At 36.5% G+C, this 12,835-nt stretch overlaps 1 protein-coding gene across 1 annotated transcript; it reads right to left on the bottom strand.

Moving 5' to 3' along the window:
- Window positions 1–131: 131 nt before the first annotated feature.
- On the bottom strand, window positions 132–12,608 carry LOC129257209 (cholinesterase 1-like). The gene is made up of 11 exons (XM_054895489.2): window positions 12,524–12,608; window positions 11,409–12,032; window positions 10,491–10,653; window positions 9,423–9,500; window positions 8,942–9,060; window positions 8,240–8,401; window positions 5,079–5,284; window positions 3,934–4,181; window positions 2,421–2,583; window positions 1,885–2,054; window positions 132–1,333 (listed from the first exon to the last, which is right to left on the bottom strand). Exons 2-11 carry the CDS (start codon window positions 11,796–11,798, stop codon window positions 1,203–1,205), a joined length of 1,830 nt encoding a protein of 609 aa, XP_054751464.2. The 5' UTR covers window positions 11,799–12,032; window positions 12,524–12,608; the 3' UTR covers window positions 132–1,202.
- Window positions 12,609–12,835: the final 227 nt, after the last annotated feature.

The following is a 12,835-nucleotide window of genomic DNA, read 5'->3' as shown; positions in this document are numbered from 1 at the left end:
TGAAAATGATGAAAGGGATTTGTGATTTAATATCTTTCTTGGTTAGGCTATGCCAAGTTAATTGAAAAATTCTTACAAATTATTGGTCACTATCATGACAATTGAACAAAATATGGGCATGCTTGAGTCCATTACATCATCAAATTCAATTTTATTCATTCATAAAGTATGAAAACATATAATTCACATTGACAAAAACGTATCATGCTATATTGATATCGAAAATCTTACTACTTACAGGATTCCCAAGTAAAATAAAGATTGTTGCCAAAGTATGGGAACCAAAAAAACTTAGCAAACTTATAAACAAAATACATTACTACAATACACTCTTAGAAAAAAGGGTTCTTCGGGCCGAGTGTTTTATTCCTGTCTAGTATTTTCCTGAAAGGTTCTAAATTGCCTTAAACAGCCGCTTTGGAACCTTTTTAGGTTCTTTAAAAAATCATTTAAGATTCTTGAGCACGTAAAGAACTTTTTGGGAACCCCTTTTCGGTAGGGTTACAAAGGGACTAAAGAATTCTAATTGGATTTTTTTTTTTCTAGGAGTGTATAACTTAAAATTCCATCCCATTTTGAATGATTAAATAAGGTATCAGTAATATCTTTCTCTGATGTATTAACATGTGCCAAATATACTAGTAAAATTTTTGAGAAAAAAATCCAAAATAATGTTTTTGTTTTGTGACGCCACGTGCGAGCATCTCCCAAAACTTCGTTTAGCACGACATGGCTATCTCTATATTTCGATTAAATGAGGGCGCTTTGGAAGAAAGAAAGAGGAGAATGTTGAATGATATAGGACCATCCAAAATACTCACTGAAAGAAACATTCATTGTCAGGGTTAAAAATCAAATGACGAGTATTGATTGAATCACGAAAGGCGAAGTTAAGTACTGATCATACACGAGAACTATCACAATAATTTATTTGAATTATGAACAGAAGTGTCATCACTGCCTATCTTCTCTCTGAAAATCAGAATTGTATTTCATTGTACATAATGAGTACAATAATAATTATCGATACATAACGGCGATTGCCTCAGTGCTGACCTAAATAGATGCTGATTATTCAAATGTTTATATAAAAAACATAACAATTTATTACAAATGAAAGCAATAACCGAATCTGAATTCCATTTACCAGTATTTTATCGTTGGTTTCGTCAAATAGTTTATGGACAGTTTTTGGACTTGTATTATGGCACATCTGTCGGGCAAGAATTACTTTGTTTGTAATTTTCAAACTCAATCGTCCAGGATGGTAGATCAATAGTCTTCCATCTTTCAAACTGGTCCTGCCAATCTTCGTAGATATCATCAGCAGGATCTGGGTTTGAAGAAAGAGAAAATGTTTGAAAAATATAACTGAAACTTACTTTTCATTTTTGGACAGTTTGATTCCGAAGAAAAATAACGCCAAAATGAGGGGGGAGGAGAGAGCTAATAATGGGCTATTATATTTACCGTTTTGGTAATGGAACCAGTATATGATATGGGTTTCATTGATTTTTATAACCACCTCTTTTCCTCTTTCCCACAGCGACTTATATTACGATTTGCACTACTTCTACTACTTCCATTACTACTATTACTACTACTCCTACTACTGATACTCCTACTACTCCTACTACTACTATACTACTACTACTACTACTACTACTACTACTACTACTACTACTACTACTGAATACTAATCTATTAAAACAAGCAAGCAAGTAAGAAAGTAAGTAAGTAAGAAAGAAAGAGGGTTAATATGGAAGTATATTAATGATTACAGTAACGATAACAATTGTGACATAACGTTGATGATGGCTCCGACGACGATGCTAATTGAACGTTATTATAACTTTACTTTAAAAATGTAAATCAAGCACGCACCTGCTTGGATTCTGAGACCTGGAAGAAAGTTCCTCCATAGCGCACACTGCGATGCTCTCATCGCACGGTCATTTGCCATATCCAAAGATAACTTCTTGTATTCTTGACCAGGCATTGTATATCTTGGCCATTCTGGGTAGTCTCCAGTGTCTAATGGTCCATTAGGGTTCCTGAAATTGTTCAATACAAAAGACAGTGGTAATCTTATGTTATCATCTCCCGTTTCCTTCCCATTGTCCCTCCTCCTCTCCCTTTTCTTCTTCTTCTTTTTCTTCTGCTTCTTTCTCTTCTGCTCCTTTTTCTTCTGCTTCTTTTTCTTCTGCTTCTTCTTCTTCTTCTTCTCCTCTTCCTACTTCATACTGTATTCATTAAAAGATCATATTTCCGATTGGTGCACTCTGTAACAATCATAATCTGACTCATTTTAACTCATATACAGGAAAATGATGTTCGTAGTATAAACGAGAACAAATTAGTTTAATTCCTAAATATTCAAAATAGATGAGTAAACCTAACACTGAAAGGGACTCACGCACCCTGATATCACAAAGTTTGCCCAGTAACGAACAAATTGAACGGACAATGCTTTTTCTTCGTCAGATTGACCAACGATTTGGGCGATAGGTGCAGGATTCAAACCCCATGTGAAGACGTATTGAAGGTCCTCTGCGTGTGCTGCCCCCAACCACTTTGGAATACCTGCAAAAAGAATGTAAGCGGAGACTTGATTCTATACTGTATATTCACTGCTAGAGAAATCAGGTAATATTGGCTTCCGTTGGCATACCCGAGGGAGGGGGGGGGGGCAGGGACAGCAGTAAAATATTCCCCCTCCCTATCCTCTGATATTTGTATTCTAAACAGAAAAGTGCTCCCTAACATTGACGTTACCTCATTTTTTGTTTTGCTTTTCAAATGTTCTTTGAACCCTTTATTTAAACTACCGGATACAACGCAAAATAGAATCCGGTGTATAAGGAAACCCCTGACAGACAGAGGCGTCGATCCTGGGGGGCAGGGGGGCGATCGCCCCACCAATGAAAATATTGGGGGGGGGGGGCAAACATATCGTTTTGCCCCCCCAATAATTCCGCATGTGCAAAAATAAAATAAGATTGTAATGTTACACAGAAATCAGCTAGCGAGATTGTGAAATACACAACTCATTCTTTATTTAAAATCGCTTTCAAAATGTCCGCTTTTTCAGATTGGAATATAAAAAATTTCAGCTCGCGCTTCGCGCTCGCATCAATTCTGTAGTAAAAACCCATACTTTTCATGATTAAATTGTGAATAGAAGTCCCGTTTTCAATTCTAAGCCTCAAAAGAACTCCCGCTTCGATTTGCAATATATCTTGTTCTTTATTAAAAACGTCCATTAAACTGTCATTTTTTTTTCAGATCGAAATATCAAAATTTCAGCTCGCGCTTCACGCTCGCATCTATTGTTTTAGATACCCATCTTAATCCTTGGTACCAAAAATGCTTAGAATATCAAGCTTTCGGGTCAGAATATAAAGAAACTTCAGCTCGCTCTCGGCACTTGCATTATCTGTGTAGTGAGATATGTATCCTCCTCATGAGTTACTACAAACAGTCCTAAACAGGTACCTTTTTCGAGTTTTCAGGTCAGTATACAAAAAAATTTCAGCTCGCGCTTCGCGCTCGCATTAATTTTTTGGTGAGATATGTGGCTCTTTCTCATGAGTTATATATATATATATATATATATATATATATATATATATATATATATGCCTATGTGTGTGTGTGTGTGGGTGTGTTTCGTGTGATCGAGCGCCTTTGGAACGGGACCGTTGATTCATAAGTTTGCCCCCCCAATCTGAAAAATGGATCGACGCCCCTGCTGACAGACAACCACCCCCTCCCACACACAGACACATACAACATCATACACGCACGATAAAAATATAATTCTAAAATAATTACTTACAGCTCCTCTTTTTCGAACTGGCAACCAATCAAAATGCATTTACACATATTCTTCTTTTAACAAAATTAACATGACTGAAAGAGATAGAAGGATACCTGCATATACCGACCATGATGGGTCGTGTGTCATCTCGTATCGATAAACATCAGCCCCGGCTGATTCTAATGCTCGGGCCAAATACTCCGTTGGACAGGCAAAATCGATATCGGTACCTAGTCGTATGAACCCATCGATTTGATTTCCGTTTGGATCATCGGCCACGGACCAATCAACGTACTCGTTCTCAATGGCAGCAAGCTCAATGTCGGTTGCGTCGTTGTACGTCTGAGATTGTATAAGGCTTCTGCAAAACCAGCAAAATGCATACTAAGTTCGCTATGGCCCGTTTTCTTATCAACAAGTTTTACAGTATTACATGCCGACCACCAGCTATACATTTTCACCGGTACTGCCCTCGTTCCCGTTAGGGGGGGGGGGTATTTTTATAGGGGAGACAATCTACAGGTCATTTCTTCTCACTAGCAGGCGAGGGAAGAGTAAGCACTCCTTTTGTTGTAGAAGATTTTCCTCTTTATTGCTCACAACCATGCACTTTGAAAAAGTTTTATGTCTATCGTGTTTTGGACACATTAAGAAATATGCCTATGTGTATATAATTTCAGTTCGTTAACTTCCACATGCCTTGTTTAGGGCAAGCCCCCCCCCCCTCCTTGTAAAAAATATGCTAAGAATTATTATGTTAATAATGCATTCATATGAGAGAAAATGATTGATGGAAGTTAACTTTGTCATTCGTTCTTTTTTTTTAATATCCGTGCATGACTTAATCCTAAGATTTTTTTTCAGACAACTAAAGCAATTAACACTTGACATTAAAATTTAGATAATTATATAATAATTGATAAAACAATCTCCTCTACAAATGAGAGGGAGTAATTGGTGGAAAAACCAAACTTCATTAAACTTTGAATTCAATCACAAATTGGCCGCATTTAATGATGGAAATAATCACTGTCTCATGTGATACCAGAAAATTAGTCATCTTAATGGAGTGCGAAATATCGTGTTCAACTAACCGCCAGTAATATTCTTAATGAACAAGTCACGTTGGGGTTTAAGAGCTTGTGTCAGGGCCAAATATAGCTTGTAACGGATGACTACCAGTACAAATTTACACACTGCAGTGTGACAAAAAGAAATTACATCCAACTAACTACCTGTCAAGTGAGAGATTTCCTACCTAAAGAATGAGATGTTCATGAGAGGGGGTGTTTCTGAACGAGCTGTGCCAGGAAACAGACTCAAGGCGCCACTCGCACCCTCATCCTCGTTTGTACCCATCAGGGTAGGTTGTACCTTAAACTGACGGCGATTGATCAACTCCAAGGGAGTGTCCAATAGAAAGTAACCATCGACTACAGGCGAAGAGAGCGCTGATGAGATGGTCTGAAATAGAGTAAGTTGGAATACGAAAAGTTAAAAAGTTTATTTTTGTAAATCATTTATTTATATCAGAGTCCTTACGGTGGAGTATTTTGAAATGTTCCCATGAATTTTGCACATGAACTGACAGTCATCTTATAGTTCCAGCCTATGTATGGAATCAGGAACCCATCAATATCATGGCCTCCTGACAGGTCGAAATCACATTTCGTGTTAAGATTCGATTTGCAACACGATGTGAATATTCAACTTCGTGTTGCAAACAGTAGTACATCACGATGTTAATCAGTGATATACTCATATAAGGGATGCCCTTTTTCATACACTGTAGTGTTTTAGTTCGATTTAGAACAGTCGTATAACGTCAAGATTTGCAGAAATAAAAACACGACGTCATCTTAATGAATTCGAATTATAACACGACGCTTGTCATGCAAATAGAGAAATTAGTTGTGTAAATGTATACTTCCACTTATACTCCTGTATGTACTTCTTTTAGATGCATCTACATTTACCTTACCTCTAGTTTAGTATGTCTATCCATACTGTCTTTTCCGCTTCTACATTTACGTCTACTCCTGATTATTCTACGTCTATACATTCCTTTATTATTTCTGGGTGTAATGCATCTATGTCTCTGCCTACTTTTCTGCTTTTACTTTAACGTCTACCCTCGATTCTTCTACTTCTACGTCCACTCCTTCCTTTGCGATTTCTTGGTGTAATACATCTACTTTTCTACTTCTCCGTCTACTCTTGATTCTTCTTCTTCTCCTTGTACTCCTTAACGATTTCTGGGTGCATGTACATTTATATATCTATCCCTACTTTTCTGCTTCTACTTCTACGTCAACTCCTGACTCTTCTGCTTCTACGTCTACTTTTCTCCATCTACGTTTAGTTTACTGGGGGGGGGGGCACATCCGGCCCTTATGAGAGGCATAATAAAAAATTTGTAATGTAAATATTCCGTTCTAACAATAGTGTGCCCCCTCCCCCCTTGAGAGCGAGGACCCTTTTTTTTGGGGGGGGGGCTTGGCTTCTCAAATTTTCTTAGGAAAAGTGTCCCCCCACCTTTTGAAAAATCTTCGATCCGCCCCTGGTTTAGTTGTATATGTCTTTACCTATGACTTCTTCACTAAACGTTTTCCCTACTTATACCCATACTTTCTAGGCTTCTTTTTTCTCCTCTCCTTCTTCTATTTTTGTTTAACTTCCGCTTCTTGCTTCTATGATCCAGTTCTAAAACTAATATTCAAGATTTATCAAATCATGTGATAGTATTTGACAGTTAAATTTGTACTGTTTTAACAAATATGGGCTTAAAGGAAAATGAAACCTTAGGAACAAGTTGGCTTGTTTCGAAACAGAAAAATCAAAGAATAAGAACAAAGAAAGTCTGAGAAAAATCAGACAAATAATGAAAAAGTTATGAGCATTTGAAATGCAATCACTAATGCTATGGAGATCCTCCAATTGGCAATGCGACAAGGATGTGTGATGTCACATGTGAACAATTGTCTCTTTGATCGACTATAAAATACCCGCCAAAAATGTCTCTTTTTCCTTTTTCTTATGGTGATATAAACTCTTCATCCATGATGTTTTCTTTAAAAATCTGTATTACATGCTCTCCTATAAAAAAAAAATGCATGATCTACTGATAGATGTGATAAAAGAGGCAGTTTAAGTGAAATATATACTAAAGTAATGGGGAGAGTTGTTCACAAGTGACATCACACATCTTTGTCACATTGCCAAAGGGAGGATCTCCATAGCATTAGTGATCGCAATATTCAAATGCTCATAACTTTCTCATTATTCGTCTGATTTTTCTCAAACTTTCGTTGATCTGTTTCTTAGATTTTTCTATTTTCACACAAGCTATCTTGTTCCAAAGGCTTCATTCTCCTTTAAGTAGTGGAAAAATATGAAATAAAATGATTATCAGCGAGATCGCATACATTTTGGGGAAAAAACGATATACACGTACAGGTAATTTCAGTTGCATGTTTCAGGATCGAGTTCCTTCCACTTCTTTTTGTTATTCTACCTCCCATCTTCTCCTTTTTCTACTTGTATTCTACAAGCCCAAAAGGGGTTAGGTCCATCTTTCATCAAATTTGATTTTTTTTTTTTTTTTTTTTGGGGGGGGGGTCTCAATGTATAGATATAGATTTTTAGTACCTCTGTAAGATGATACCAAATAGAAATTCAAATATCCATTAAAATGTGAACTAAAATGGCAAAGAAAATCACTTTTTCACATGGGGTTAGGTCCATCTCCGTTTGGTCGCAAAAGGGGTTAGGTCCACACAGATTTTTTTGGAAAAGGATATTTTAAAAAATATGAAGACAGATAGATTTCTTTTATACCCAATTTTATGTTCTCATGGTAGGGAATCATGAAAATTTAGTTTCGCATACGAATATTGTAATATGGGAGAATTAAAAAAAATGATTTTCTTGGAGTGGACCTTACCCCTTTTGCAACCAAACTCTTCTGAAGAGCTCATTTGTCAAAAGGGTTTAGGTCAATTTTTCATAAATTTTATTGTTTTCTGCCTCAAAACGTCTAACCTTTTAGTCGCTCTGACGATAACCAAAGAAAATTTGAAATTTCAAATGAAAACGTGCATAAAAGCGGCAAAGAAAATTCAATTTTTTAATCAATTAGATTCATTTCTGTTTGCTTGCAAAAGCGGTTAGGTCCACAATGATAACCTTATTTAAAAATATATAGAAAAAAATGAAGACAGGTAGATTTCTTTTATACCCAATTTTATGTTCACATGATAGGGTAGTACATCATGACAATTTAGTTTCTCATAAGAATATTGCAATAAGTGAGAATAAAAAGCATGGTTTTCTCTGAATGGTCCAAAGTGGACCTAACCCCTTTTGCAACCAAACTCTTCATTTCTACTTGTATAATTTTGTTTCATCACTGTTACTTACAACCATAGCTTGGGTCAGGTTTCGTTCAGGTACTTCTCGCAAGCAAGCAACCATTGTTGAACTGTCATCGATCGAACAGCCTAGAGACATGGCGAGTTCTCGTCCTGCTCTTACTCCACGTTCATTTGTCGTCCAAGACCAAGGGCAAAGTGCGTTGCCACTCTGTTGAAAAAATGATACAAATTCATAAAGAAATTTTCCAACATTATGATGAATCGGTGACATCTATTCTGACCAAATGATTGTTTGAAATCATTCACGTAAGTAAAGATTCTAATGCGCTGTACTTATGAGTAGTTACACAGCCCGGTCATGATTCTGAGATGAGGATAATTTCCCAAATTGTGCGTGTGATTCTTACGAAATGCCCTTGATATTATCTGTAAATTTGTCATTTATCTATTGGTCAATATCAGATGATTATGTAAGAAAAAACATTAATATGATTAAAACGTATATATATATATATATATGTAATATTAATTCTTCAATTGCATGACATCTGATAACATTGATAATGATAATAATACACTTTCAAAACAGCAGGAACAACAACGACATTTATGATAGTAGTATAATAAGAACTTACAATAATGATAATTATAACACATATCATTATCATACTTATGGTATTAATAGCATTATAATCTAAATTACCGATACTATGGGAAGTATCTAAATTTATCTAATTATCTGTTTTACCTGCATTATTGTCTGTTGGAAAAGCCCATCAGTAAGAGGTGATAAGGACAATAAGTTGACGCTAGATCCACCAGCACTTTCTCCTCCTATCGTTATCTTCATGGGATCTCCACCAAAAGCTATATTATTCGAAATTTACGATCAAGGGAGAGGAGCTATGGGTGAAACACGATTTAAAATACAAAAATCTCTATTGTACTGAACTGGAAAAAAAAAGATCGTTTATTTATTTTGACGATGATAGACGTCCAAAACAATTAAATTCATTTATTTTTAAAAAGAATGCACCATAAATACAAACAACATAAAATACACACAATATATATGCAGGAACAGCACATACAGGAGGGGAAAAGGTTATATAAAGAGCAAGAATAAAGCTACTAAACGGAGATTAGGAAGACTATGTTATACAGTAGTTAGACCGTGACAGCCATGCAATAAACTACTCATCTTTTAATGAATGTAGAAATATATTTACCAGCTATGTTATCTTGAACCCACTGAAGAGCCATAACCTGATCCAACATCCCATAATTACCTTTAGCCACATCATCACCTGCAGGTTTAAAAGTCGTCAATTTGACGGATTATCTCACATGGAAGAAAACCATTTTATAAAAGATAGGGTAATTAATGATTTGTTTTAATCTTTCATCAAAAAATTTGGCCAACTTCTCAATTTCCTCCTGTTTACAATTATTTCCAAATGAAATAGAAGCATCTTTACTCATGTAGCTGAATGACAGTCATTTATGAAGTATCTAACTTGTCTTAAAATGAACCACCGACAAGAAAATATGTTTGGTTGTTATCGTCAAATAAAACTATATGACTTAAAAACGTAATAAAATCATAATCGCTAACAACTTTTTAAGTGATCGGAATCACATACAATAAATTCAACAACAAGAATTAGATATATTACAAATAGGCCAAATAATCATCATAATAGTCCTGTTACATACTGTATATCCTGTTCCTATAAAGTATTTGATTCTATCTGTCAAGTCAGTGTTTCAGTCGTTTGGCTAGTTGTCAAAACACCAAAACACCAACAATGAACTTTGAAACTGACCATCCAGTTTTTATCTATTAATCTACATTGTGCATGCATGCCTTACTTCTTAAAATGCAACCTTGTTGATTGTAAACAAAACGATTCTTCGTGATTAAAAACAAAAACCAATCCCGTGCCCCTCCCACACACTAAGAAAGCATAAACAATGTATAGATTAATGTAGGCTTATGAACTCTAATATTTCATGTGTTTTCCCCCTCTTTTTAGAAACATATACATATCCACGTATTTACAAAGCATCTTTCTTTATCTTATTTCTGCGTGTACTTCGTTCCATTCTTAATTATGACTGGCACCCTATAATTTTTTTCCTCTCATTTTCACCCCTTTTCTCTTATTTCACTCTGAAAGACATCATGTCCCCATTCAAAATAGCGGAGCTACCTTGCACCATGTATAGAGAAACAATTATATGAATAATGCAACAATTTTATTAATTCATTTGATAATATACAATTTTAACTTTACCTGATGTAAAATAGCCGAATGCTCCCAGTCTATAATTGACATTGACAACAATAATATCTGAGAGTGCGACCATAGGTAGAGGCTGGTAAATAAGTTCAGATCCACCCCCGATCATGTAGCCACCTCCATGTATCCATACAAACACAGGAGCCAAGGATGTCGGCTGAAGAAAAGGTGAAAGTGAATACATATATATATATTGTGAAAAGAATGAATGAACATTTCATTTCTTTCATTCATTTCTTTAACTTTACCTGATGTATATACAACTATATAAAAAAAATGTTACAGATTTTTTTTTTGTAATAAGCAGAAAAGAATATAATTATATACTATTAAACTATAGGATACAAAAAGTCCAAACGTCAAATTCTTCAAATTTGAGTCTCTTTAACATATTGAAAATTGCGTAATGAGTAAAATAATTGGGGAAGCATTTGGGGCACTGGAGAAATGTCTGAAAAGTCGCGAGCGATAAAAAGGAGCGAATTTGCCCCCCTTTTCCGTTCGTTTCCTCTCTTTCTCTTTGTTTTCTTTGTGGTGGGATTTTTTGGGGGACGACAACGACGTCGACAATCGTTTACAATAACACATCACTTGTAGTACACTGAGCACGAAAGATTTTAAAAAATAAAGAAAGAAAACCCCAGGCTGTACTGATATTTTGTCACAAACTGATAAAGGCCAACGATGCTTGTCTTGTTGTATGTAAGATGTTATAAATCGGTGACATCTGTCACCGATTTTCAACACATTACAATGAGCTTTGGAAATGACTGACTTAATTTTCTTATTGGTCCCTTCCTGTACTCACAACAAAGTTTTAAACGACAAGACCCTCATTGCTGGGGAGGACAAAATCAATTTTCAAACCTTCCCCTTTTCCACCCAAAACATCAAGTGTTTTGCAGCACTTACCTTCGGGGATGGTGTGTAGATGCTCAAGTAGAGGCAATCTTCATTAACTTCTCGACCTATCTCAATTCCAGGTAGATCAGTCAAAGGAGTTAGTTGAGGACACTCGGCCCTGCTATAAGTCGCATTATAGGTGCCCTGGATGTCGATTGGTACCGGATTGGCGAACCGGCGATCTCCGACAGGAGGTTGAGCGAACGGCACCCCAAGGAAAGCATCAATCGATTTACTCAAGTTTAAGAATTGGGATTCACTGTATGGTATGGTGATCCCTTCTAACTTATCCCCTCCATTAAGAGTGATTACTGGGTTGCCAACAGCTTGACCAGAGACACAAGAGGACAGAGTAATTGTAACATGTAGAAATGTTGAAAATTGTAAAATAGACCCCATCTTCAAATGCAAGCAACCTCAATACTGTTAGAGATCAGGGCTCGTGTTACAAAGAGCTGTCGAATGATTTTTGTTTTTATGATTGATTGCATAGAGTACTACACGCAATCAATTATATTGTAAATTATTGAGATTAATCTATATATAAGTCTTGTATTACGCGACCTAGTTTTAAGGTTTTGGGGGTGGAACTATTGGTTCGGTATCATAATCTTCGGTGTAAACCTATCCTATCTGCAATAGAGATAAAATCAAGCCGTTCGTTACTGTTACGCATAAAGGCCCGTTTACACCGCATCCGGCACGGCGACCGTGCAAGGCATTCCGGCACGGTCGCCGTGCCGGATGCGGTGTAAACGGGCCTTAAGTCGGTAGAGCGGGGGTTTCGGATTCCGGTGACCCGGGTTCGATTCCCAAGTGGTGCGCTAGTGCCCTTTGGTAATGCATTTATCCTCATTACCAGGTCCCTCGGAAAGGACCTTAAGCCGTTGATCCCCTGGTTGCTTGCTCACAGGCATTCGTGCTTTCTTAGCAGTCAGGTAAAAAACCTCGGTATAACCTCGGTATAACTTTACGAGCGACTGGGGAGCTGTTCTTGGTTATAAAATCATCCGATCAGCTAATCTTGTAGAAGATCTGCGCGTATATTCTATTGAAGAGCATTTTATCATCTTTTCGTCTGACAACGTTCCCTGTTTTGATTGGCTGAGAAGCAAAGATTTTACCGTCGAATCAAGAACATTGTCGGATAAAACATCCGGCAAGTCTTTTTATGAAACGCCGGCCCTCAGTATAATCTCTTATAACCATGGTGAGGATAATCATTTATATGTCGTGCGAATTCTTGTCATTAATTTTCATTTTTTCTGTCTGTTCAACAAAGACAGGAGTCCCTCTTTCAATTTTCCTATCATTTTATCACCAGGAAGGAGGTGAGGACGTCCTTTTATTGCCGATCTGTACTTACGGACATAAGTGATGGTTTTTTTTCGAAACGAGAACATTAATTTCGTCCCTCAATAGAGAGTAATGTACTA

Source organism: Lytechinus pictus, chromosome 3, assembly GCF_037042905.1.
Source record: "Lytechinus pictus isolate F3 Inbred chromosome 3, Lp3.0, whole genome shotgun sequence".
NCBI lineage: Eukaryota > Metazoa > Echinodermata > Echinoidea > Temnopleuroida > Toxopneustidae > Lytechinus > Lytechinus pictus.
Note: the sequence above shows the minus strand (reverse complement) of the source record. Positions and strands in the feature narration are given on the sequence as shown.